The sequence below is a fragment of the Bombina bombina genome, chromosome 5 (genome assembly GCF_027579735.1).
Source record: "Bombina bombina isolate aBomBom1 chromosome 5, aBomBom1.pri, whole genome shotgun sequence".
Classification (NCBI taxonomy): domain Eukaryota; kingdom Metazoa; phylum Chordata; class Amphibia; order Anura; family Bombinatoridae; genus Bombina; species Bombina bombina.
In genome coordinates, this window is record NC_069503.1 from 374,777,407 (window position 1) to 374,804,854 (window position 27,448).

Consider the following 27,448-nt stretch of genomic DNA (forward strand, 5'->3'; position numbering starts at 1 on the left):
CTCTCTCTTTTCTGGCCTTGAAGACAGGTTTGAGAGGAGCAATCTGCCCGTGGGTGGATGAGACTTGAAACCTATCCTGTATCCCTGAACTACGACCTCCAGGACCCATGGCATCCAAACGAAAACGAATTAGGACCTTGTCCCTTAGGCTTGTTCTTCTTATCCTGCGAAAAAAGGCACCTTTGCCTCCAGTAACCCTGGAGATAATAGAGTCCAGGCCTGGACCAAATAGAATATTTCCCTTAAATGGGAGGGAAAGAAAGAAGTCTTGACTTAGAAGTCATGTCTGCAGACCAGGACTTCAGCCAGAGTGCCCTATGGGCTTGAATAGAAAAACCTGAAGCCTTGGCATTCAGGGCAATAATTTGCATATTTGCATCACAAATAAAATAATTAGCCACCATTAAGACCTTAATTCTTTCCTGGATCACGTTGAGGGGACCCTCCACCTCGATCAATTCAGATAAGGAGTCGCACCAGTAGGTAGCCGCTCCAGCAACCGCCGCTGCCGGTTGAAACAAATAACCGTATGTTGAAACATCTTTCTTAACAGAGTTTTAATCTTCTTATCCATGGGCTCCTTAAACAACGAACTATCCTCAAGCGGGATAGTAGGGCGTTTAGCAAGAGTGGAGTTAGCGCCATCCACCTTGGGGATGGAACCCCACAACTCTAATTGAGATTCTGGGACCAGGAACAACTTTTTAAAGGAAGAAGGGGAAAATGAAGAACTAGTTCTTTCCTATTCATTCTTAATAATGGTCGCCATCTTTTCGGGAACCGGGTACAACCTTAGACCTTATCTAATTTAGGAACCAAAGGTTCCTCATGCAATTTGGGCTCTGGAACCTCTAACGTTGCCAAAACTTCCTTCAGCAGAAAGCGTAAATGCTCAATCCTAAATCTGAAGTCTGGTTCCTCCGCAGCTGGAGGCTTAGAGGCAGCAGATTCTGACCCAAAAAGAGCACCTTCTGAAGTATCAGAGGCGCCTTCATCATCAGATAATCTTAAGATAGTAGATGACCCAAGGGAAGGATAGCAATATTTTACTTTTCGCTTGCGCTTAGTAGGGCGAGGTAAAACACTAAAGGCCGCAGACACTGCCATTTGTAACTGCTCAGTAAAGTCTGGCGATAAAAGGGCCCCTCCAGATGGAGGATATGGAGTGCTACGTAAAGCTGCATGTGTATTAAGAGATAACTTTAGGGTGCGCACCTCACGGGACAGAGACTCCTCAGAGGTGCAAGGCTCAGTGGTATCAAACATATTAACTTTCTTCAACATGATTACTTTATCAAGGCATGTGGAACATAATTGAGCAGGCGGGTATACCGTGGCCTCCTCACAATATAGAAAGGTATGAGACTTAGGTAGTACCCTCTAACGCATCAGAATCCTCCATAGCTTGCGCTAACAAAGGCATTCACCACCTCCTATGATCCAGGCCAAACAGAGAAACCGCTTCTCTGGTAAATGGTCAGGAAAGAGGAAATAAGTATGACCACACCCGGTCACTTTGTGCGCAATGCAGGACCACCCCTGCTATACTAGTAAAATAGCACGCCAAGCCTTTCAGACGGCGTAGCTCCCAAAAACGAAAGTGAAAACCCTGTACATTTCAACATCTGCCTGAGCCTCATCTTACACATGTCACAGCATAATCAAATAAATTTATGTGATTAATCCCCACTGTTCAATAATCCCCCTCCGGAGAGATTAACCCTTGATTCCATACAGATAAAAGGAGCCACACTGTGACCCTGTCTTCTTGCGTTATCATATGTATATAAAATGAAACGATCTTACTGGAATCTATGCCGTGGAACAGAAACACAGCCTCTCAAGTTTGACAGTCTTGTAGCATTGTTCCTGACATGGACTTGAGTGATAGAAGCAGGCAGTGAAACACGTCAACAATGATTGCTTAGGAACTGTTGTTAATACGAGTCTGGATGCGTTCGCAGAAAGACTCTCCCTGCATCTCCAGAATCTAACATTCCTCAATGCTCTCACAGAGAGGCTGACAAGACTACTTAAATCTCCAGTCCCATTTCGAAGAGCAGACACCCTCCATAAGGAACTACTCCGAATCTTCTGACACTTCTCTGCCAACCTCCTGTGACGAAAGTCAAAGAATGACAGGGATATGAGGGAAGTGGGGGGAGTATTTAAGCCCTTGGTTGTGGTGTCTGTGCCTCCTCCTGGTGGTCAGGTTCAGGATTTCCCAATAGTAAGGAATGATGCCGTGGACTGTCCTCATTTTAAGAAGGAAATCTAAGAAATAAGATGCTTCAGAAAAAGACAATGGTGTTATTGGTTAAATGTAGAATAATTGTAACAAACAATAAAATACATATGTGACGAAAAAAGTAAATTTATGCTTACCTGATAAATTAATTTCTTCTACAATATGACGAGTCCACGGATTTCATCCTTACTTGTCGGATTTATCCTCCTGCTAACAGGAAGTGGCAAAGAGCACCACAGCAGAGCTGTATATATAGCTCCTCCCTTCCCTCCACCTCCAGTCATTCGACCGAAGTTAGGAAGGGAAAGGAAAAGCCAAAGGTGCAGAGGTGACTGAAGTTTATAAAAAATAAAATATAATAAAAAATCTGTCTTAAAAATGACAGGGTGGGCCATGGACTCGTCATATCGTAGAAGAAATTAATTTATTAGGTAAGCATAAATTTACTTTTCTTCTACAAGATATGACGAGTCCACGGATTTCATCCTTACTTGTGGGATACAATACCAAAGCTACCGGACACGGATGAAAGGGAGGGACAAGACAGGAACCTAAACGGAAGGCACCACTGCTTGAAGAACCTTTCTCCCAAAACCAGCCTCAGAAGAAGCAAAAGTATCAAATTTGGAAAAATTGGAAAAAGTGTGAAGAGACGACCAAGTTGCAAACCTTGCAAATCTGTTCAACAGAAGCATCGTTTTTAAATGCCCATGAGGAAGCCACAGCCCTAGTAGAATGAGCCGTAATTCTTTCAGGAGGCTGCTGTCCAGCAGTCTCATACGCCAGATGGATGATACTCCTCAGCCAAAAAGAAAGGGAGGTAGAAGTAGCTTTCTGACCCCTACGCTTTCCAGAAAAAAACAATGAATAATGAAGATGATTGACGGAAATCCTTAGTCGCCTGCAAGTAAAACTTCAGGGCACGGACCACGTCCAGGTTATGTAACATACGTTCCTTCTTAGAAGAAGGGTTAGGACATAATGAAGGAACAACGATTTCCTGATTAATATTCTTATTAGAAACAACCTTAGGAAGGAAACCAGGTTTTGTACGTAAAACCACCTTATCAGAATGGAAGATAAGATAAGGCGAATCACATTGTAACGCTGAAAGCTCAGAAACTCTACGAGCAGAAGAAATAGCAACCAAAAACAAAACTTTCCACCATAATAACTTAATATCTATGGAATGCATGGGTTAAAACGGAACCCCTTGAAGAACACTAAGAACTAAATTCAAACTCCAGGGTGGAGCAATTGGTCTAAACACAAGCTTAATTCTGGTTAAAGCCTGACAAAAAGACAATGTCTGGAACATCTGACAAACGTTTATGTAACAAAATTGACAAAGCAGAAATTTGTCCCTTTAAGGAACTCGCTGATAATCCTTTCTCCAATTCTTCTTGGAGAAAGGACAGAATCCTGAGAATCCTAACTCTACTCCATGAGTAGCCCTTGGATTCACACCAAAAAAGATATTTACGCCATATCTTATGATAGATCTTTCTAGTGACAGGCTTACGTGCCTGAATCAAAGTACCTATGACCGAAGCAGAGAATCCCCGCTTAGAAAAAATCAAGCATCCAATCTCCAAGCAGTCAGCTGCAGAGAAATTAGATTTGGATGTTAGAAAGGACCTTGAATGAGAAGGTCCTGTCTCACTGGAAGTTTCCACGGAGGCAGAGAGGACATGTCCACTAGATCTGCATACCAAATCCTGCGTGGCCATGCAGGCACGATTAGAATTACTGAAGCTCTCTCCTGTTTGATCCGAGCAATCACCCGGGGAAGGAGAGGAAACAGTGGAAACACATAAGCTAGGTTGAACTGCCAAGGCATCTATCAGTTCGTCCTGAGGATCCCTCGACCTGGATCCGTATCTTGGGAGCTTGGCATTCTGTCGAGACGCCATTAGATCCAACTCCGGTCTGCCCCATCTGAGAATCAGTGAAGTTTATAAAAAATAAAATACGGAATGATGTCCATTGCCGCTACCATCAATCCAATTGCCTCCATGCACTGAGCCACTGTGGCCGAGGATTGGACTGAAGAGCTCGACATGAATTTAGAATCTTTGACTTTCTGACCTCCATCAGAAAAATCTTCATGTCTATAGAATCTATTAGAGTTCCCAAGAAGGGAACCTTTGTCTGTGGAATTAGTGAACTTTTTTCTAGATTCACCTTCCATCCGTGAGTTCGCAGAAATGCTAACACTGTGTCTATATGAGATTTTGTTAGATGATAAGTTGACACCTGAATCAGAATATCGTCCAGATAAGGCGCCACTGCTATTCCCCGCGGTCTGAGAACCGCCAGAAGGGACCCTAGAACCTTTGTGAAGATTCTGGGTGCTGTGGCCAACCCGAAGGGAAGAGCCACGAACTGAAAATGTTTGTCCAGGAAGGCAAACCTTAGGTACTGATGATGATCCTTGTGGATAGGAATAGGCAGGTATGCATCCTTCAAGTCCACGGAAGTCATATATTGACCCTCCTGAATCATTGGTAAAATTGAGCGAATGATCTTCATCTTGAAGGATGGGACACTGAGAAACTTGTTTAAGACTCTTGAGATCTAAAATGGGTCTGAACGTTCCCTCTTTTTTGGGAACCACAAAAAGATTTGAGTAAAACCCCGGTCCCTGCTCTAGTCTTGGAACAGGACGAATTACTCCCATAGTAGAGAGGTCTTCTATACAGCGTAAAAACGCCTCTCTTTTTATTTGGTCTACAGACAATCGTGAAAGAAGAAATCTCCCTCTTGGGAGAAAACTTTTGAATTCCAGTTGATACCCGTGGGTTACGATTTCCAGTGCCCAGGGGTCCTGAACATCTCTTTCCCAAGCCTGGGCAAAGAGAGAAAGTCTGCCCCCTACTAGATCCGGTCCCGGATCTGGGGCCGCCCCTTCATGCCGATTTGGTAGTAGCAACGGGCTTCTTGTTTTGTTTACCCTTGTTCCAAGCTTGGTTGGGTCTCCAGACGGACTTGGCCTGAGTAAAATTCCCTTCCTGCTTTGTGGAGGAAGATGAAGAATAGGGTACACCTTTAAAGTTCCGAAAGGAACAAAAATTATTCTGTTTACCCCTCAATTTAACAGCCTTATCCTGAGGTAGGAGATGACCCTTACCTCCAGTTATGTCAGAAATGATTTCCTTCAAGTCAGGCCTGAAGAGGGTCTTACCCTTGAAAGGAATAGCCAAAAGCTTTGACTTAGATGACACATCAGCAGACCAAGACTTTAACCATAGCGCTCTACGTGCCAAAATGGCAAATCCAGCATTCTTAGCCACCATCTGTGATAAAAGAATTAGCCAGCTCGAGAGCCTTAATTCTATCTAAGATATCCTCAAAAGGAGTCTCAGTCTTAAGAGACTCTTCTAGGGCCTCAAACCAAAAGGCCGCCGCAGTTGTAACTGGTACAATGCATGCCGTAGGTTGCAAGAGGAAACCCTGATGAATCAACATTTTGTTTAGAAGACCTCCAATTTCTTATCCATAGGGTCTTCGAAAGCACAGCTGTCCTCAATAGAAATAGTTGTACGCTTAGCCAGGGTAGATATAGCTCCTTCCACCTTAGGGACAGTTTACCAGGAGTGTCAGATATAGGATACATTTTCTTAAAATTAGGAGAGGGTGCGAACGGGATACCCGGTCTGTCCCATTCCCTCTTAATAATTTCCGCAATCCTCTTAGAAACCGGAAAAACGTCAGTGTAAGCCGTACTCTAAGTATTTGTCCATCTTACACAACTTCTCTGGTGGTACCACAATAGGGTCACAGTCATCCAGAGTCGCTAAAACCTCCCTAAGTAAAAGACGGAGGTGTTCAAGCTTAAATTTAAAGGGCATGACATCCGAGTCTGTCTGAGGTAATGCACTTCCCGATTCGGAAAGTTCCCCCTCAGATAGAAGATCCCTAACCCCCAATTCAGATCCCTGAGAGGGTACATCGGAAATAGCCAACAACGCATCAGTGTGATCAGCATTCACATTGTCCTCTGTCCTACTGCGTTTACCCTGTAACACTGGCAACTTAGATAACACCTCTGTAAGGGTAGTTGACATAACTGCAGCCATATCCTGCAGAGTAAATGAATTAGACGCGGTTGAAGAACCAGGTGTCGCTTGGGTGGGCGTTAAAGGTTGTGATGAAGCTGGCAGTACACCCTGATTCCCTTCAGCCTGAGAATCATCTTTACACACATTTTCTTTACATAAAATTTGTGCTTTGCATTGTAAGGCCCTCTCAGTACACGAGGGACAAAAAGTCAGAGGGGGTTCCACAGTGGCATCTAAACACATAGAACAAGGAGTTTCCTCTTCACTGTCCGACATGTTAAACAGACTAGTAGTACTGATAATAGTCATACCTTGCTAAATATTGAGTTTTGATTATACTAAAAAAAAAAAAAAAATGTACTGTGCCTTTAAATTTTAAAAGCGCAACTATTTTAATGAAAAATGCAAAAACGCTTTTTTAGCCTGAAAAAAAAACTGTTTTAATGTGCCTAAAACACTCCTTAATATTGCATCCACTTGCAAGATATGCCCAAACACAATATTATCACTCAGAACATACATTTTATTATATATTCAATTTATTGGCCCCTGCACCACGCCACAGGTGTGGCGCCTACCTGCCCCCGGAATGAACCTGTTGTCCGGATATATTGAAAGGACTTATCGAGTGCAGACTGAAGCCTCCAGCCTCTGCTAGCTATGCAATGAAGACTGCGCGACAGAGCGTGCGAAAATAGGCCCCGCCCACCGTGGGCGTACTGTATCTCGACTAGGACCCGCATGGGTCGAGGTGCAAACAAACATGCCTGACAATAATAAAATTAAAAATATGTGCCCCCCTAATGCAGACCAAACCCCTGCATCCAGTCATACCATAAACCGCATTAAGTCTCCCAGCGTCAAGCCCAAACATAAGCCACCAATGTCTATATTACTTCTGGCCATAAGTAAATAAATTAATAAAGGGATTTCAGGTACACCATATCCGTTTTTCTTAGTGCATACTGCTTACCCTTCCACATATAGGGAACAATGTCAGCCTGTTCCGATATATCAAGTCTCCCCAGAAAACAAAAGACTGAACATACCGCAATGCTGCTTGTCGCAAGACACCGTTCTCCACACTGAAGATTTTCTTACACTACCTTCAGCTGCGTTATGGGAACCATATGGATCTTAGATAATGTTTACATCAGGGCAGAAAATAATATATCTCCACTCCTCTTGGGAAGCAAGAGACTGACGATTTCCCCCTGAGAAAAATAGCACTCTCTGGCACTATTTTAAAATAAAAAACTTCTTGATTGAAGAATCTAAACTAACACCTCACTTTACCTCTTCCTATTACTAACACAGGCAAAGAGAATGACTGGGGGTGGAGGGAAGGGAGGAGCTATATATATATATATACAGCTCTGCTGTGGTGCTCTTTGCCACTTCCTGTTAGCAGGAGGATAAATCCCACAAGTAAGGATGAAATCAGTGGACTCGTCATATCTTGTAGAAGAAAGAAATGTTAAAAGCAGTGGGGATGGAGGAACCTGAATCTGAACAAATAATGGCACGCAGCTTAGATCACTGCTTTATTTTGCCTCTTCAGATAGATTCTTTGGAAATAATCTGTTTAGTTTCTGATTTCCTTCTTCAGCCAACAGGTCTATTAAGTTCCCTCATAGATATAATTTACACTAAAAAAAGTTTCTGTTCAAAGTTCCATTCTCTTGCCAAGATACATTGTTTATCTGAAATATTTTGTGAGCCGACTCCGCTTTCTTGAAAGTACTGCTGAAACTCTCACAAGAAACAATCAACGTGCAAAGTATTCTGACTAAGAAACCTGGTTTATCTTTTTTTTCAAATTGAACCACCCACTGTTCCCAAACAATGCAAGTGATGCTGCAGGTCTGAGAGAATTGGGTGCATAAAAAAATTATCCAGGCAGCCTATAGAGATTATGTCCAGAAACCAAAAGTCTGGAATTTAGGCTGGTTGACCAGGTGCTGCTTGAACCTTGATCCCACTTCCAGGGCTTGTATAAACTGCAACTCATTTTTTTCAGAGACAATTGTTCTAAGACCATTTGTTTCACTGGTTGTGTGTAATCTTCTTTAACAAGCGATACCCATACTCTAGTAAATTTAAAGGGACATAATACTCATATGCTAAATCACTTGAAACTGATGCAGTATAACTGAAAAAAGCTGACAGGAAAATATCACCTGAGCATCTATATGTAAAAAAGGAAGATATTTTATGTGTATAATTCAGCTGCTGCCCAGCTGCAGGTAAAAAAAAATGAAGCCAATCAGAATCAGCAGTGCTGAGGTCATGAACTCTTTTACTGTGATCTCATGAGATTTGACTTAACTCTCATGAGATTTCATAGTAAACTTCCTTAAACTGAATAGGGAAATAACATGAGTGCACAAGGCTCAATCCCTTAGATGTCCCGAGACAGACATACTGATTTGCTGCTTAGAAGTCCTTTACAATGGGATGTAGCTACTGAGGAACTTTTGAGGTACATAGAGATGTTCAGGTGATATTTTCTAGTCAGCTTTTTACAGCTATGTTGCATCACTTTCAATTGTTTCAACATTTGGGTATCATGGCCCTTTAATGATTGATTCTTGACATACCTGTACTGCCAAGTGCCTTTGATCCATTTACTCAGCTCTAAATAGCTAGTAAAAGTTAAAGGGAACTTCTCTTTAGATTGAGCACGCTTGCAGGAATAACTGTATCTGTAGAATTACTGAGCCTTAGGGCATTCTACAAACATATAAGCTGCTTAGCGATATCCTCACAAGCAGGTAATTTCAAAACTATATAAAATGAAATATTTTCAACAAAATCTCAAATTTTATGCAACACTCTCTGCAATATATGGACACTCATTATGCCTAACATTTTCATATAAAACTACAAACATTATTGGGAGATCAGAGAGCTCTTAAATCCTGTAAGTGACACCTACAGCAATATCTCTGAAATTTTCCCTGCAATTTTCAAGCTCACACCTACAGCAATATCTCTGAAATTTTCCCTGCAATTTTCAAGCTCACACCTACAGCAATATCTCTGAAATTTTCCCTGCAATTTTCAAGCTCACACCTACAGCAATATCTCTGAAATTTTCCCTGCAATTTTCAAGCTCACACCTACAGCAATATCTCTGAAATTTTCCCTGCAATTTTCAAGCTCACACCTTCAGCAATATCTCTGAAATTTTCCCTGCAATTTTCAAGCTCACACCTACAGCAATATCTCTGAAATTTTCCCTGCAATTTTCAAGCTCACACCTACAGCAATATCTCTGAAATTTTCCCTGCAATTTTCAAGCTCACACCTACAGCAATATCTCTGAAAATTTGCACGCACTAGCCCCCCAAGCCTCCCCTCCACCTCCCACCCTGGTGTTTACCTTAATATATAAACATCTCCTAACAGCAATTAGGTGCAGCTGTCGCTAACGAACCAGGTTAGAGACACAAATTCACACTCACAGCCTCTGTACTGACATTTTACCATATTCTTTTACATTCTCCCAACCTTCATTTTCTTGACATACACTTCACCCACTCTCAGTTTACCCTGCCTTATATCAGACTTATTTCCCTTACCTTTCGTGTCCATTTCCTCTCCCTTAGATTGTAAGCTTGAGAGCCTTTCTATCTGCAGGACACTTTGTATTTAAAGTGAACTACTACTGATTGTGCTCAAGGGCAGGGCATGCCTCTCCTTTTGTATAACTCATTATTGCACCTACAACTGTAATGTACCCCAATACTGTACTTGTTTGTTTGTGTTTGTAATGCATCCAAATAATGTTTTACTATTACTTGTATAGCGCTGCGTAATCTGTTGGCGCCTTATAAATACCTGATAATAATAATAATAATGTTCCTGATCATTGGTGTTCGAGACAGAGGTAACTTTCTTGCTAAATGTACTTTAATAATGAGGAGAGAGATAGTTCTAAGATATTGGCTTCATGTACTAAGCAGCAGAGGCTGCTTCGGAGCCCTTGCTCATGCAATAAATCCCACCAAACTTGATTGTTTGGGGTGATTGACAGGTTGTGCAAGAGCAGGAGGTAAAGCTAAACATGGAAAGCATTGTTCCATGATATCTGCTCCCGCAAAGACAGAGGAACAGGCCCCATTGCTTTTCTGTCTGTCAGATAGTACCTGGGGCACATTGCACCATTATAATGTACACATGGAATCTATAATAATCACTTGTCCCAATAGTAAATGAAATGCAATTGCTGAACGTTTTCTCTCTCTATATTTTTACATCACACAGGGGTAGTGCTGGTGTATAATGTCTGCTCCAAAAAATAAAAAAGTAATATAATATCAGTTTTAAAGGCATATGATACACGGAAATTATTTTGTGATTCAGACAGAGGAAACACAATTTAAAAAGTTTTCAAGTTACTTCAATTATCAAATCTGCTTCGATCGCATGGTGTTCTTTGTTGAAGAGATACCCAGGTAGGTGTCTGGAGCACTACATGGCAGGGAAGAGTGCAAATGGATAACATTCTGGCAAAACTGCTTCCATATAGTGCTCCAGACACGTGCACTCTCCTGGGCTTACATCCTTGCTTTTTCAACAAAAGATACCAAGAGAACGAAGAAAATTTGATACTAGAAGTAAATTAGAAAGTGGTTTAAAATGGCATGCTCTGTCTGAATCATGAAATATTTTTGGGGGGTTTTATGTCCATTAAACGAGTAAATTAACTTATAAAGACGTTAATGGAAAAATATCTTCCTGTTACAATTGACTGGTTTTTATTATGCTTTCTTACAGACAAAACACTACTACAAATCTACACATGCTATAAGTAAATGACATTTAAAAATACTTACAGCTAAATGCAAAGGACTAATTGGTGCCCGGTTGTCTGCGTCATTCAACAAATCATTACCTGAAGTTTCCATGAGCTAAACAAAAAAAATGCTATTGTTACTTACAATAACAATTGTACTTAAAGGGAACACTAAACCCCAATTTTTTACTCCTATTATCAATTTTTCTTTGTTCTCTTGCTATCTTTATTTAAAAAGCAGGAATGTGATGCATAGGAGACGGCCCATTTTTGGTTGAGAACCTGGGTTATGCTTGCTTATTGGTGGGTAAATGTAAGCCTCCAATAAGCAAGCGCTATCCATGGTGCTGAACCTAAAATAGGCTGGCTGATAAGATTTACATTCCTGCTTTTTTAAATAAAGATAGCAAGAGAACGAAGAAAAATTGATAATAGGAGTAAATTAGAAAGTTGCTTAAAATGTCATGCTCTATCTGAATCATAAAAGAAAAAATGTGGGTTTAGTGTCCCTTTAAGTCCTTATCACATATGAGCAGTTATGCTGCAAAAAAGAACTATGACATTTCTAGATTGTTCCTCATTATTTCTTAACACTATAAATGTGTGCAAAAGAAAATTCTGTTCATGTTCACATATACATATAGCGGACATTGGGGTAGATCACAATCTTTCAGAAAAACTTATTAAAACAAATTATTTATCTACAAAACCCCCGTAGACTTCAATGTTGATTTTCTGTTAAACGTTAGATGTAATTTTCTAAAGGATAGTGATCGACCCCAAAGACTATTTTGTCAAAATCCCATTGCTTATCAACCTGGTTGTGCTCTTGTACAAGTGTGTGATTAAAAACCCCTACTTAGCATATTAATATTTTGAATTTGAAGGTAAAATCACTTACAACATCTAAAGGTGTTTCTCTTGCAATCTGAAAGAAAAAAGTACATATTTAGAACAAAGAGACATCAAAACAATATATATACACATTTAGGGGCCGAATTATCAATGTCTATAGCGTATCATGTCCGACAGACATTGCTGAATGCCAACAGCATATGCTGTCAGCATTTAACATTGCACAAGCAGTTCATCAGAACTGCTTATGCAATGCCGCCCCCTGCAGATCCGCGGACAATCGGCCGCTAGCAGGGGTTCTCAATCAGCCCAATCGTATAGGATCGGGCAGATTGCAGACCGCAGCCTCAGAGGCAGCGGATCAGTTATGGAGCAGCGGTCCGACGAGCCTCAAGGAAGCTTGATAATTCGGCCCCTTAGGCTGAGATCACAAGTGGAGCATATTGCGCAATCAGTAGTGCGCCCTATTCTTTCAATGGATATCATGACTATGCTAAACAAACATTGCTCATATTACAATTTGGAAGTAATGTGTTGCACGTGTGTGTGTGTGTTTATATGTTTACATATGCATGTGCACACATACATACACATGTATACACTTTTGCGTTAAAATTGCTGTGCTGTCTGACCTCCAGATGTCTGCGCGCCTGAGGCTAACGTTTTACTTTCAAATTGTAATACCAAATTGTAATAGTGCTAATATTTTTCCACTCACACACTTGTAGTCTAGGCGTTATTGTTTTAAAATAAGGTATAAAACATGCTATCAGGAAGAATACAATTATAGCAATTTAAGTTTATTTAATTAATTGTACACCCCTACAGAAAATACTGCAATATTAAGATGCGAAAAAAACACAAATTACAGTTATGTAAGGAAGGGTATATTGCATTAAAATGTACATTACAAAAATATTAGAATTCTAACAAGGAGTATGTAACTTATTGCATGTGCTAATACAGATTAGGCAAAACAAGCATGTTTCATGCTTCAGTGTAATTCTTACCAGTTCAAGACATAAACGGTGTCCATAAGCAGCTGCATAATGAACGGCATTGTAACCTTGCCTGTCTCGAATCCCTGGGTTTGCATCATTTCTGAGTAAATATTCCAGGCACCTGCATTAGAATATTGAATATATCCATTATCTAGTATGTGCTATCATTAGAAACTGCATAGGATGTTGAGGCAAAAAAAAATAATGCACAAAACCTGGAAAATTCCTGCATATTGATTCTGCAAAATTAAAATCTGAAGGTATTTTACATTGTGATTGATAAACCTATAATATAAGAATGCAATTTATTGTACCATGAGAACATCCTAAACTTTTGAAATCATGGTCAGAAACATAGTAAAATCACCACACACAATAAAGCTATGTATATTTTTTTACCCCTCCATAACTTATTTTTGGGCAATAACCAGCTAACTGTTCCAATCAGAAAAGCAAAAAACAGGATCACAAGATTAGAAATGTTGAATGTATTGATAAAGCAGCAGTGCCATATTACATCTCAGGCTGACAGGTTCTGCTAATAGGTCAGTAATCTATCTCAACATTTGTCCAAAAAGTCAAATTGCACAAGTTTTTCAGTACAATATTTTTTATGTTCCTGTCAATTTTTTCATAAGCTACAAAACATTTACTTTGGACTTTCAATACTAATATGAGGTTCATAAACATTATCTTAGTAATTTTAATTATGTCTGGAATAAAGTTCTGTTCTCATGAATATCACAACATTTCTTCAGAACAATCTGGAGTTTGATATAAATCCCTGTGTCTGTTCTGAATGAAACAGAACAAAAAAAATAAATGTAAACAAAATATGCAAACTATGGTCCTAGGGTCACGTCTGTCCCTCAAAGGTTTTTAATGTGGCCATTTGCCACACTTATCATTAAACTGCCCTCTCCCCCTTTATTAACTCTCAAGTATCACCCCTTTCTCTTCGTGCTTCTGCCCAGCCACATGGTGGACAGAGCTGGGAACCTTTACCCATTCAATGTTAATGTTTTAACAGTTATTTATTGTACCAAGGCACTTTGCGGTTTGTTCTTTTATCTGTATTTATGCAACCAATATAGCTTTGGCTCTCACCACTGGTTTGGTGTGGGGTGGTTTTTCCATGTGGAGGTGCTGTGTGGGGTCTGCCATATAACATGATGTCATATGGTGTGATGTGTGGGGGGTCTCGTCTGAGGGCAGCGCTGAGTGCGATTTGATTTAGCCTCGGCGTGGGCCTTTTTTTCATGGTGCCTAAAGTCCTACTATGCTATATAGTCTTATTTCTCCCCATGATCCTCAGTCATACATATAGTCAAGTAGATGAGGAAAAAGGAAAGCAGGACGATAAAGCAGGGCAAAGAAGTGCAAAACAAGTAATGCCACCACCTGAACAAAAAGAAGACTGAGGCTCATGGACATGACGAGCCATCACAAGTGGGTTTCAATACTCAAGCCGTGGAGTCCACAAGACCATTGTGAAAAGGGGGAACAAACAGTGTAGACAGGGTGTTACTATTCAGACACTACAGCCCTCATAAAACTTTTCTGCTAAAAAGCGTATGCATCAAACTGATTAAACTTAGAAAAAGCAGTCTTACAAATATGATCAATAAAGGCCTTGTTAAGAAAGATCCAAAAAGTATCAACTGCTACTAGTAGAATCAGCAGCAATGCGCTCAGGGGAGATTTCCCTGCAACTAAATAAGCCTTTGCAAATTAAGGCTTTAAGCTAAGCTGCCTTATCTAAAGTCATAGCTCTCTGACCCTTGTGAGGCCCAGAAAATGAATGAAAAGAGAAAAAGAAAGTCTAAAATCTTTTGTGGCTTCCACATAATATTTAATAGCCATTACAACATCCAAGACACTCCTTAGAATTCTTAGGAGCAGGAAAAAAGCAGGAACCACAATTTCCAGAATGATAGTATCTGTAGATACCACTTTAGGAAGAAGAAAAAATTAGCTAGTGCGAAGAACATCCTTATCCTGATAAAAAATCAGGACCCTTGTGAGGCCCAGAAAATGAATAAAAAGAGAAAAAGAAAGTCTAAAATCTTTTGTGGCTTCCACATAATATTTAATAGCCATTACAACATCCAAGACACTCCTTAGAATTCTTAGGAGCAGGAAAAAAGCAGGAACCACAATATCCAGAATGATAGTATCTGTAGATACCACTTTAGGAAGAAGAAAAAATTAGCTAGTGCGAAGAACATCCTTATCCTGATAAAAAAATCAGAAAAGGAGATTTGCAAGACAAAGCTGAGGGACTCTTAACTGAAGAAATATGTAGGAGAAAAAGAACCTTCCGAGATAAAAGCTGAAGGTCCAAATTATGCGATGGCTCAAAAGGAGGATTTGAAGAAGCCTCAAAACCAGATTCAGATCCCAAGGAGGAGAAACTGGATGAATAATTGGTTTTATCCTTATCAGAGCATGAATTTAGGCCTGAAAGTCAGAAGTTTTAGCAATTTCCTTATGAAACAGATCTGAAAGAGCTGAACTCAGACATTTCAGAGAACTGTCTGATACACCTTTATCTAAACCCTTTTGCAGGAACTTAAGAACTTATAAAAAAATTCCAACATAACCTTTGCAGGAACACCACCCCAAAATGTTTTTTCAGACGTTATGATAAGTCTCGTAACAGATTTCCAAGCCTGAAAAAAGGTATCAATAACCATGTCAGAAAAACCTCTCAGACGGAATTAAGCGTTCAATCACTATGCCATCAAATTCAGAGTTTTGAGATACTAATACAACAGGACCTTGGCAGAGGAGATCCTTTCTTAGAGGAAACCTCTAAGGTGGGCACAAGTACCTCTGCACCAGATCTGCAAACCAAATCCTGCAAGGCCACACCAGAGCAATCAGAGTTGCTGAGGCGTGTTGTTACTTGATTCTGGCTATCACCCTGGATAGCATCACAAAAGTAGGAAGCAGCAAAATTTGTTGAAGGACCAAGGAATCACTATGGCATCCATCAGTCTTGCCTGAGGGTCCTGAGACCTTGGATAATTCGAAGACAGTTTGTAAATCAAATGGAAGGCCATAAGGTCTATCTCTGGCAGCCTCACAATTTGGTCGATATGTGCCTGATTCAGATACCATTCCCCTGGGTAAAGAGACTGGCGACTTAGAAAGTCGGCATCCCAGTTGTCCACACCTGGAATATGGATGGAATAAATACTGCAATGATAGTGTTCTGCCCAACTGATTATGCATCATGACACTTCCCTCATTTCTAAGGAACTGTAAGTTACTCCCTGATGATTGAAGTAAGACACTGTCGTGACATTCTCTAATTGGAATCTCAGAAAAGATTTGTTTATGAGGCGGAGCCAACTCTGGATAGCCCTAAAAATAACACGCAGTTCAAGAATATTTATTGGTAACCTCGTCTCCTAAGGAGACCAAATTCCCTGCACTCTCAGAGACCCACAGACTGCACCCTAACCTAAGAGGTTGGCATCTGTGGAAATTACAACCCATACTGAATGAAGAAGAGAGGCTCCCTGAACCAGGGACTGGTGAGTCAGATCACAAGACAGTCTTTGAATTGGTGGCAAACAGAATCCTCTGAGACAGATCACTGATGCAGCATCTGCTATTGGAGGGCCAAATATGAAATCTGGCAAATGGAACTGCATCTGATGCAGCCACCATGAGACCCACAACTTCCATGTACTATGCTATGGAAGGGAGAGGATTCGGCTGTAGAAGGGCGCAGGCCTGTTGCAGCTTCAATCTGCACTGATCTGTCAGAAACAAAGAGTCACAGGATTGATTATAAACCCCAGAAAAGAGTGTGAGGGGGTCAATCAGTTCTTTGGAAGATTTATTTTCCAACTGTGACTCTGAAGCAGCTGAAGAACCATCCGAGTGTGAGACACAGCCAGATGAAAATATGAACTACAGATTTTCCTTCAGCTCGCACTACAGACAACAGCACTCCAACTACAGACAGCAGAGCTCCCATTACTTGGTAAACACTCTGGAAGCTGTAGCCAGACTAAAAGGGAGGGCAACAAACTGATAATACTTGTTTTGGTAAGCACATTTCAGGACCTCAACATGATCCTTGTGAATAGGGATATGCAACAAAGCATCTTTTAGGTCTATGGTGGACATAAACTGACCCTCCTGCACTAAAGGAAGCAAAATGTGAAATTTCTCCATCTTGAAAGTATGAACTTTCAAGAATTTAATATTTTGAGATCCAAAACAGGCCAAAACGTACCCCACTTTAGTTCTAAATCACTCACACAGGCCAAATAAAGCTTAGGCCTTTAAAGAATCTTGCACTTGAGAAAGGAAGAATCTTCCTCAAGGAGGCCTTGAAAGAAAATGTATTTGGTACACCTGGGAAATTATTTGTAAAACCCAGGGATCCTTAAGAGATCTCTTCCAAGCCTACCAAAAGGCACTCAATCTGCCCCCCCCCCCCCAGAATGATCTGGTATTAGGGCCACACTTTCATGTGGTCTTGAGAACAGGGTTTAACTTCTTGACCGCTTTTAAACCAAGAAGAGTTAGACTTCCAGGAGGATTTAGAGTAGCCAGGAGGAGGCATCTTTCTAAGACTTAGATGGTTGAAAGTTGTGAAAACACCCACCCTGCAGATTTAAGCTCACCCATAGATTTCTTACCGGGGCAGAAAAGCTCTCTTAACCCAAAAATAGCATCCAGTCCAGATCCAAATTGAGATTTACTGTGAAAAGGGATAGAAGGCAGTCTGCGCTTAGAAACCATATCAGCAGACTAAGACTTAAAGGGATAGTCTACTCCAGAATGTTTATGGTTTAAAAAACATAATTTATGCAAGAACTTACCTGATAAATTCATTTCTTTCATATTAGCAAGAGTCCATGAGCTAGTGACGTATGGGATATACATTCCTACCAGGAGGGGCAAAGTTTCCCAAACCTTAAAATGCCTATAAATACACCCCTCACCACACCCACAATTCAGTTTAACGAATAGCCAAGAAGTGGGGTGATAAGAAAGGAGCGAAAGCATAAAAAAATAAGGAATTGGAATAATTGTGCTTCATACAAAAAATCATAACCAGCACAAAAAGGGTGGGCCTCATGGACTCTTGCTAATATGAAAGAAATGAATTTATCAGGTAAGTTCTTACATAAATTATGTTTTCTTTCATGTAATTAGCAAGAGTCCATGAACTAGTGACGTATGGGATAGTAGATACCCAAGATGTGGAACTTCCACGCAAGAGTCACTAGAGAGGGAGGGAAAAAATAAAGACAGCCAATTCCGCTGAAAAATAAATCCACTACCCAAATCAAAAAGTTTCAATTTTTATAATGAAAAAAACCCCTGAAATTATAAGCAGAAGAATCAAACTGAAACAGCTGCCTAAAGTACCATTCTAACAAAACTGCTTCTAAAGAAGAGAAAACATAAAAATGTTAGAATTTAGTAAAAATATGCAAAGAAGACCAAGTCATTGCTTTGCAAATCTGATCAACAGAAGCTTCATTCTTAAAAGTCCAGGAAGCAGAAACTTACCTAGTAGAATGAGCCGTAATCCACTGAGGCGGGAATCAACCCGACTCCAAATAAGCATGATGAAACAAAAGTTTAACCAAGATGCCAAAGAAATGGCAGAAGCCTTTTGACCTTCCTAAAACCAGAAACATAACAGAAGATAACAAATAGACTAGAAGTCTGTGTGAAATCTGAATGGCTTCAACATAGGATTTCAAAACTCTTACCATATCCAAAGAATGTAAGAATCTTATCAAAGAAGTCTTAGGAAAAGACAAAAATTCCTCCCTAATGTTGATAGAAATCACAACTTTAGGTAAGAATTGAAATGAGGAAACAGGAAATGGCAAAGAGAGCACAGCAAAAGCTGCCCATATAGCTCCCCCTCTGGCTCCGCCCCCCAGTCATTCGACCAACGGTTAGGAGAAAAAAGGAGAAACTATAGGGTGCCGTGGTGACTGTAGTGTACAGAAACAAAAAAGTTTAAACCTGACTAAAAGCCAGGGCGGGCCGTGGACCGGACACACCGTAGGAGAAAGAAATTTATCAGGTAAGGTAAACATAAATTCTGTTTTCTCCTACATTGGTGTGTCCGGTCCACGGCTTCATACTTACTTGTGGGAACCAATACCAAAGCTTTAGGACTCGGATGAAGGGAGGGAACAAGTCAGGTAACCTAAACGGAAGGCACCACAGCTTGCAACACCTTTCTCCCAAAAACAGCCTCCGAAGAAGCATAAGTATCGAATTTGTAAAATTTGGCAAAAGTATGCAGAGAAGACCAAGTCGTTGCCTTACAGATCTGATCAACAGAAGCCTCGTTCTTGAAGGCCCATGTGGAAGCCACAGCTCTAGTAGAGTGAGCTGTAATTTGTTCAGGAGGCTGCCGTCCGGCAGTCTCATAAGCCAATCGGATGATGCTTTTCAGTCAAAAAGAAAGAGAGGTAGCAGTAGCTTTCTGCCCTCTCCTCTTACCAGAATAAACAACAAACAAAGATGATGTTTGTCTGAAATCCTTTGTTGCTTCTAAATAGAATTTTAAAGCACGGACCACATCTAGGTTGTGTAACAAACATTCCTTCTTTGAAATTGGATTCGGACATAGAGAAGGAACAACTATTTCCTGGTTAATATTCCTGTTGGAAACTACTTTTGGAAGAAAACCAGGTTTGGTACGTAAAACTACCTTATCTGCATGAAATACCAGATAGGGAGAAGTACACTGCAAAGCAGATAATTCAGAAACTCTTCTGGCAGATGAAATAGCAACTAAAAACAGAACTTTCCAAGATAGTAACTTAATATCTATGGAATGCAAAGGCTCAAACGGAACCCCTTGAAGAACTGAAAGAACTAAGTTTAGACTCCATGGAGGAGTCATAGGTCTGTAAACAGACTTGATTCTGACTAACGCCTGTACAAACACTTGTACATCTGGTACGGCTGCCAGACGTTTGTGCAACAAGACAGACAGAGCAGATATCTGTCCCTTTAGAGAACTAGCTGACAGACCTTTCTCCAAGCCCTCTTGGAGAAAGAAAAGAATCCTCAGAATTTTGATTTTACTCCAAGAAAAACCCTTGGATTCGCACCAACGGATATATTTGTGCCATATCTTATGGTAAATCTTCCTAGTCACAGGCTTTCTGGCTTGAACCAGAGTATCTATAACTGAATCTGAAAACCCACGCTTAGATAGAATCAAGCGTTCAATTTCCAAGCAGTCAGTTGCAGAGAGACTAGATTTGGATGTTCGAATGGACCTTGTACTAGAAGATCCTGTCTCAAAGGTAGCTTCCATGGTGGAGCCGATGACATATTCACCAGGTCTGCATACCAAGTCCTGCGTGGCCACGCAGGAGCTATTAGGATCACCGAGGCCTTCTCCTGTTTGATCCTGGCTACCAGCCTGGGAAGGAGAGGGAACGGTGGAAACACATAAGCTAGATTGAACGACCAAGGCGCCACTAATGCATCCACTAGTGTCGCCCTGGGATCCCTGGATCTGGACCCGTATCGAGGAACTTTGAAGTTCTGACGAGACGCCATCAGATCCATATCCGGAGTGCCCCATAGTTGAGTTAACTGGGCAAAGACCTCCGGGTGGAGTTCCCACTCCCCCGGATGGAAAGTCTGACGACTCAAATAATTCGCCTCCCAGTTGTCTACTCCTTGGATGTGGATTGCAGATAGGTGGCAGGAGTGATCCTCCACCCATTTGATGATCTTGGATACCTCTGTCATCGCCAAGGAACTCTTTGTTCCCCCCTGATGATTGATGTACGCTACAGTCGTCATGTTGTCCGACTGAAATCTTATGAATCTGGCCTTCGCTAGGTGAGGCCAGGCCAGGAGCACATTGAATATCGCTCTCAGTTCCAAAATGTTTATCGGGAGAAGGGACTCTTCCCGAGACCATAGACCCTGAGCTTTCAGGGAGTCCCAGACCGCGCCCCAGCCTAAGAGACTGGCGTCGGTTGTGACGATGACCCACTCTGGTCTGCGGAAACTCATTCCCTGAGACAGGTGATCCTGAGTCAACCACCAGCGGAGCGAGTCTCTGGTTACCTGGTCTACTTGAATCTGGGGAGACAAGTCTGCATAATCCCCATTCCACTGTTTGAGCATGCACAGTTGCAATGGTCTTAGATGAATTCGAGCAAAAGGAACCACGTCCATTGCTGCAACCATTAGTCCTATTACCTCCATGCACTGAGCTATGGAAGGCTGAGGAATAGATTGAAGAACTTGACAAGCGTTTAGAAGTTTTAATTTTCTGACCTCTGTAAGAAAGATCTTCATTTCTACAGAATCTATTATTGTTCCCAGAAAGGGAACCCTTGTAGACGGGGACAGGGAACTCTTTTCTACGTTCACCTTCCACCCGTGAGACCTGAGAAAGGCTAATACAATGTCTGTATGAGCCCTTGATCTGGAAAGGGACGACGCTTGGATTAGGATGTCGTCTAAGTAAGGTGCCACCGCAATGCCCCTCGGTCTTAGAACCGCTAGTAGGGACCCTAGCACCTTTGTGAAAATTCTGGGAGCAGTGGCTAAACCGAACGGAAGAGCCACGAACTGGTAATGTTTGTCCAGAAAAGCGAACCTTAGGAACTGATGATGATCTTTGTGGATAGGAATATGTAGGTACGCATCCTTTAAGTCCACGGTAGTCATGTATTGACCCTCCTGGATTGTTGGTAAAATCGTTCGAATGGTTTCCATTTTGAATGATGGAACTCTGAGGAATTTGTTTAGAATTTTTAAATCCAGAATTGGCCTGAAAGTTCTCTCTTTTTTGGGAACTACAAACAGGTTTGAGTAAAACCCCAGACCTTGTTCCGCTGTTGGAACTGGGTGTATCACTCCCATCTTTAATAGGTCTCCTACGCAATGTAAGAATGCCTGTCTCTTTATCTGGTCTGAAGATAAGCGAGACATGTGGAACCTTCCCCTTGGAGGAAGTTCCTTGAACTCTAGAAGATACCCCTGAGAGACTATTTCTAGTGCCCAGGGATCCGGAACATCTCTTGCCCAAGCCTGAGCAAAGAGAGAAAGTCTGCCCCCTACTAGATCCGGTCCCGGATCGGGGGCTACCCCTTCATGCTGTCTTGGTAGCAGCAGCAGGCTTCTTGGCCTGTTTACCCTTTTTCCAGCCTTGCATTGGTTTCCATGCTGGTTTAGGCTGGGAAGCGTTACCCTCTTGTCTAGAGGCTGCAGAGTCAGGAGACGGTCTGTTCCTGAAATTGCGAAAGGAACGAAAATTAGATTTGTTCTTAGCCTTGAAAGGCCTATACTGTGGGAGGGCATGGCCCTTTCCCCCAGTGATGTCTGAAATAATCTCCTTCAATTCTGGCCCGAAAAGGGTCTTACCTTTGAAAGGAATATTAAGCAGTTTTGTCTTGGACGATACATCCGCCGACCAAGATTTTAGCCAAAGCGTTCTGCGCGCCACTATTGCAAAACCTGAAGTTTTTTGCCGCTAATTTAGCCAATTGAAAAGCGGCATCTAAAATAAAGGAATTAGCCAACTTTAGTGCGTGAATTCTGTCCATGACTTCCTCATATGGAGTCTCCTTATAGAGCGAATTTTCTAGTTCCTCGAACCAAAAAGACGCCGCCGTTGTGACACGAATAATGCACGAAATTGGTTGGAAAAGGAAACCTTGCTGAACAAATATCTTTTTAAGCAATCCTTCAAATTTTTTATCCATAGGATCTTTGAAAGCACAACTGTCCTCAATGGGAATAGTCGTGCGCTTGGCCAACGTAGAAACTGCCCCCTCAACCTTAGGGACTGTTTGCCATGCGTCCCTTCTGGGGTCGACAATGGGGAACATTTTCTTAACTATAGGAGGTGGGACAAAAGGTATACCTGGCTTCTCCCACTCCTTGGTCACTATGTCCGCCACCCTCTTGGGTATCGGAAAGGCATCAGCGTGCACAGGGACCTCTAGGAATTTGTCCATTTTGCACAATTTCTCTGGAATCACCAAAGAGTTACAATCATCAAGAGTAGTTAGCACCTCCTTAAGCAGGGCGCGGAGATGTTCTAACTTAAATTTAAATGCCATATCATCAGGTTCTGCCTGCTGAGAAACTTTTCCTGAATCAGAAATTTCTCCCTCAGACAGACCCTCCCTCACTGCCAATTCAGACTGGTGTGATGGTATAACAGATAAATTATCGTCAGCGCCCACTTGCTCATCTTCTGTATTTAAAACTGAGCAATCACGCTTTCTGGGAAATGCTGGCAGTTTGGATAAAAGATTTGCTATAGAATTATCCATTACTGCAGTTAATTGCTGCATAGTAACAAGCATTGGCGCGCTAGATGTACTAGGTGTCGCCTGCGCGGGCAAAACTGGTGTTGACACAGAAGGAGAGGATGATGAACTATCCCCACTACCTTCATTTGAAGAATCATCTTGGGCAACCTTATTAAATGTGACAGTACTGTCCTTACTTTGTTTGGACGCCATGGCATAATTTGAACATACATTTAAAGGGGGAACCACCTTGGCCTCCATACACACAGAACATATGCTATCTGAAGGTATAGACATGTTAGACAGACTTTGGCAGGCTATTAATGCAATAAAACAGTTTTTAAACAAAACCGTTACTGTCTCTTTAAATAATAAAAAGAGTACACTTTATTTCTGAATGTTTGAAAAACTATGAAGGAAATATCCGATCTTTACAAAATTTGCACCCTAGTGTCTTAATGCTTTGAAAGTATTGCACACCAAATTTCAAGTCTCTAACCCCTTAAATGAGCAAACCGGAGCTAATTGTTCAATTTACCAGTTTAAACCCACTACAGTCCCTGCCACAGCCTTTGCTGCGGCTTTTACCTTCCTTAGGGGTTATTCACCACAGAAATAAGCCTTCTTGAAATCGTTTTTATGGCCACAGGACCCTCTCACATGAAGCTGCATGAACTGCTTCCAGAAGTAACTGCGCAACTGAGGCGCGAAAATGAGGCCTCCTCCCTCTGCATACCAGAGTGAAGGGGCCTTCCTGACTAGATTAGGTGTCTAAACAAATGCCAGGCGTAATAAAATTGTTCCCAAAAGTGTTTCAAAGTCACAAAACACTCCAAAAGTCATATAAATATTATATAAATCAATCGATTTAGCCCACAATAGTGTCAACCAGTATAGAGCCCATTTATAAGCCTTCATTCTGTTATGAGTCTAAGAAAAAGGCTTACCGATCCCATAAGGGAAAATGACAGTCTTCTAGCATTACTATGTCTTGTTAGAAAAGAGACTAGTCATACCTGGAGCAGAAAAGTCTGCAAACTGTTCCCCCCAACTGAAGTTCTCTGGTTTCAACAGTCCTGCGTGGGAACAGCAATGGATTTTAGTTACTGTTGCTAAAATCATACTCCTCTTTTAACAGAACTCTTCATCACTTTCTGTTGTAGAGTAAATAGTACAAACCGGCACTATTTTAAAATAACAAACTCTTGATAGAAGAAATAAAACTACAACTAACACCACATACTCTTTACCATCCCCGTGGAGATGCTACTTGTTCAGAGCGGCAAAGAGAATGACTGGGGGGCGGAGCCAGAGGGGGAGCTATATGGGCAGCTTTTGCTGTGCTCTCTTTGCCATTTCCTGTTAGGGAAGAGAATATTCCCACAAGTAAGGATGGAGCCGTGGACCGGACACACCAATGTAGGAGAAAACATAATTTATGCTCACCTGATAAATGTATTTCTCTTGTAGTGTATCCAGTCCACGGATCATCCATTACTTGTGGGATATTCTCCTTCCCAACAGGAAGTTGTAAGAGGATCACCCACAGCAGAGCTGCTATATAGCTCCTCCCCTCACTGCCATATCCAGTCATTCGACCGAAACAAGACGAGAAAGGAGAAACCATAGGGTGCAGTGGTGACTGTAGTTTAATTAAAATTTAGACCTGCCTTAAAAGGACAGGGCGGGCCGTGGACTGGATACACTACAAGAGAAATAAATTTATCAGGTAAGCATAAATTATGTTTTCTCTTGTTAAGTGTATCCAGTCCACGGATCACCCATTACTTGTGGGATACCAATACCAAAGCTAAAGTACACGGATGATGGGAGGGACAAGGCAGGAACTTAAACGGAAGGAACCACTGCCTGTAGAACCTTTCTCCCAAAAACAGCCTCCGAAGAAGCAAAAGTGTCAAATTTGTAAAATTTTGAAAAGGTGTGAAGCGAAGACCAAGTCGCAGCCTTGCAAATCTGTTCAACAGAGGCCTCATTTTTAAAGGCCCAGGTGGAAGCCACAGCTCTAGTAGAATGAGCTGTAATCCTTTCAGGGTGCTGCTGTCCAGCAGTCTCATAGGCTAAGCGTATTATGCTCCGAAGCCAAAAGGAGAGAGAGGTTGCCGAAGCTTTTTGACCTCTCCTCTGTCCAGAGTAAACGACAAACAGGGCAGATGTTTGACGAAAATCTTTAGTAGCCTGTAAGTAAAACTTCAAGGCACGGACTACGTCCAGATTATGCAAAAGACATTCCTTCTTTGAAGAAGGATTAGGACACCATGATGGAACAACAATCTCTTGATTGATATTCCTGTTAGAAACCACCTTAGGTAAAAACCCAGGTTTGGTACGCAGAACTACCTTGTCTGAATGAAAAATCAGATAAAGAGAATCACAATGTAAGGCAGATAACTCAGAGACTCTCCGAGCCGAGGAAATAGCCATCAAAAACAGAACTTTCCAAGATAAAAGTTTAATATCAATGGAATGAAGGGGTTCAAACGGAACTCCCTGAAGAACTTTAAGAACCAAGTTTAAGCTCCACGGGGGAGCAACAGTTTTAAACACAGGCTTAATCCTAACCAAAGCCTGACAAAATGCCTGGACGTCTGGAACTTCTGCCAGACGCTTGTGCAAAAGAATAGACAGAGCAGAGATCTGTCCTTTTAAAGAACTAGCTGATAAGCCCTTGTCCAAACCCTCTTGGAGAAAGGACAATATCCTAGGAATCCTAACCTTACTCCATGAGTAACTCTTGGATTCACACCAATAAAGATATTTACGCCATATCTTATGGTAGATTTTCCTGGTGACAGGCTTCCGAGCCTGTATTAAGGTATCAATGACTGACTCGGAGAAGCCACGTCTTGATAGAATCAAGCATTCAATCTCCATGCAGTCAGTCTCAGAGAAATTAGATTTGGATGATTGAAAGGACCTTGTATTAGAAGGTCCTGCCTCAGAGGCAGAGTCCATGGTGGAAGAGATGACATGTCCACTAGGCTTGCATACCAGGTCCTGCATGGCCACGCAGGTGCTATCAGAATCACCGATGCTCTCTCCTGTTTGATTTTGGCAATCAGTCGAGGGAGCAGAGGAAACGGTGGAAACACATAGGCCAGGTTGAAGAACCAAGGAGCTGCTAGAGCATCTATCAGCGTTGCTCCTGGGTCCCTGGACCTGGATCCGTAACAAGGAAGCTTGGCGTTCTGGCGAGACGCCATGAGATCCAGTTCTGGTTTGCCCCAACGATGGACCAGTTGAGCAAACACCTCCGGATGGAGTTCCCACTCCCCCGGATGAAAAGTCTGACGACTTAGAAAATCCGCCTCCCAGTTCTCTACGCCAGGGATGTGGATCGCTGACAGGTGGCAAGAGTGAGACTCTGCCCAGCGAATTATCTTTGAGACTTCTAACATCGCTAGGGAACTCCTGGTTCCCCCTTGATGGTTGATGTAAGTCACAGTCGTGATGTTGTCCGACTGAAATCTGATGAACCTCAGTGTTGCTAACTGAGGCCAAGACAGAAGAGCATTGAATATCGCTCTTAACTCCAGAATATTTATTGGGAGGAGTTTCTCCTCCTGAGTCCACGATCCCTGAGCCTTCAGGGAGTTCCAGACTGCGCCCCAACCTAGAAGGCTGGCATCTTGTTACAATCGTCCAATCTGGCCTGCGAAAGGTCATACCCTTGGACAGATGGACCCGAGAAATCCACCAGAGAAGAGAATCTCTGGTCTCTTGATCCAGATTTAGTAGAGGGGACAAATCTGAGTAATCCCCATTCCACTGATTTAGCATGCATAATTGCAGCGGTCTGAGATGCAGGCGCGCAAATGGCACTATATCCATTACCGCTACCATTAAGCCGATTACTTCCATGCACTGAGCCACTGACGGGCGTGGAATGGAATGAAGGACACTGCAAGCATTTAGAAGTTTTGATAACCTGGACTCCGTCAGGTAAATTTTCATCTCTACAGAATCTATAAGAGTCCCTAGGAAGGAGACTCTTGTGAGTGGTGATAGAGAACTCTTTTCCCCGTTCACTTTCCACCCATACGACCTCAGAAATGCCAGAACTATCTCTGTATGAGACTTGGCAATTTGAAAGCTTGACGCCTGTATCAGGATGTCGTCTAGATACGGAGCCACCGCTATGCCTCGCGGTCTTAGAACCGCCAGAAGTGAGCCCA

At 41.8% G+C, this 27,448-nt stretch overlaps 1 protein-coding gene across 3 annotated transcripts in view; it reads right to left on the minus strand.

The window, feature by feature from the left end:
- Positions 1-27,448, minus strand: part of ANKRD28 (ankyrin repeat domain 28) — a 1,012,368-nt gene that overhangs the window by 292,305 nt on the left and 692,615 nt on the right. For all 3 annotated transcript variants that reach the window (XM_053714205.1, XM_053714203.1, XM_053714204.1), the window contains exons 15-17: positions 12,976-13,087; positions 12,012-12,038; positions 11,151-11,225 (exon numbers count right to left, since the gene is read on the minus strand). In XM_053714205.1, the coding sequence (XP_053570180.1) occupies positions 11,151-11,225; positions 12,012-12,038; positions 12,976-13,087 (214 nt within the window). The remainder of the gene's footprint in view (positions 1-11,150; positions 11,226-12,011; positions 12,039-12,975; positions 13,088-27,448) is intronic.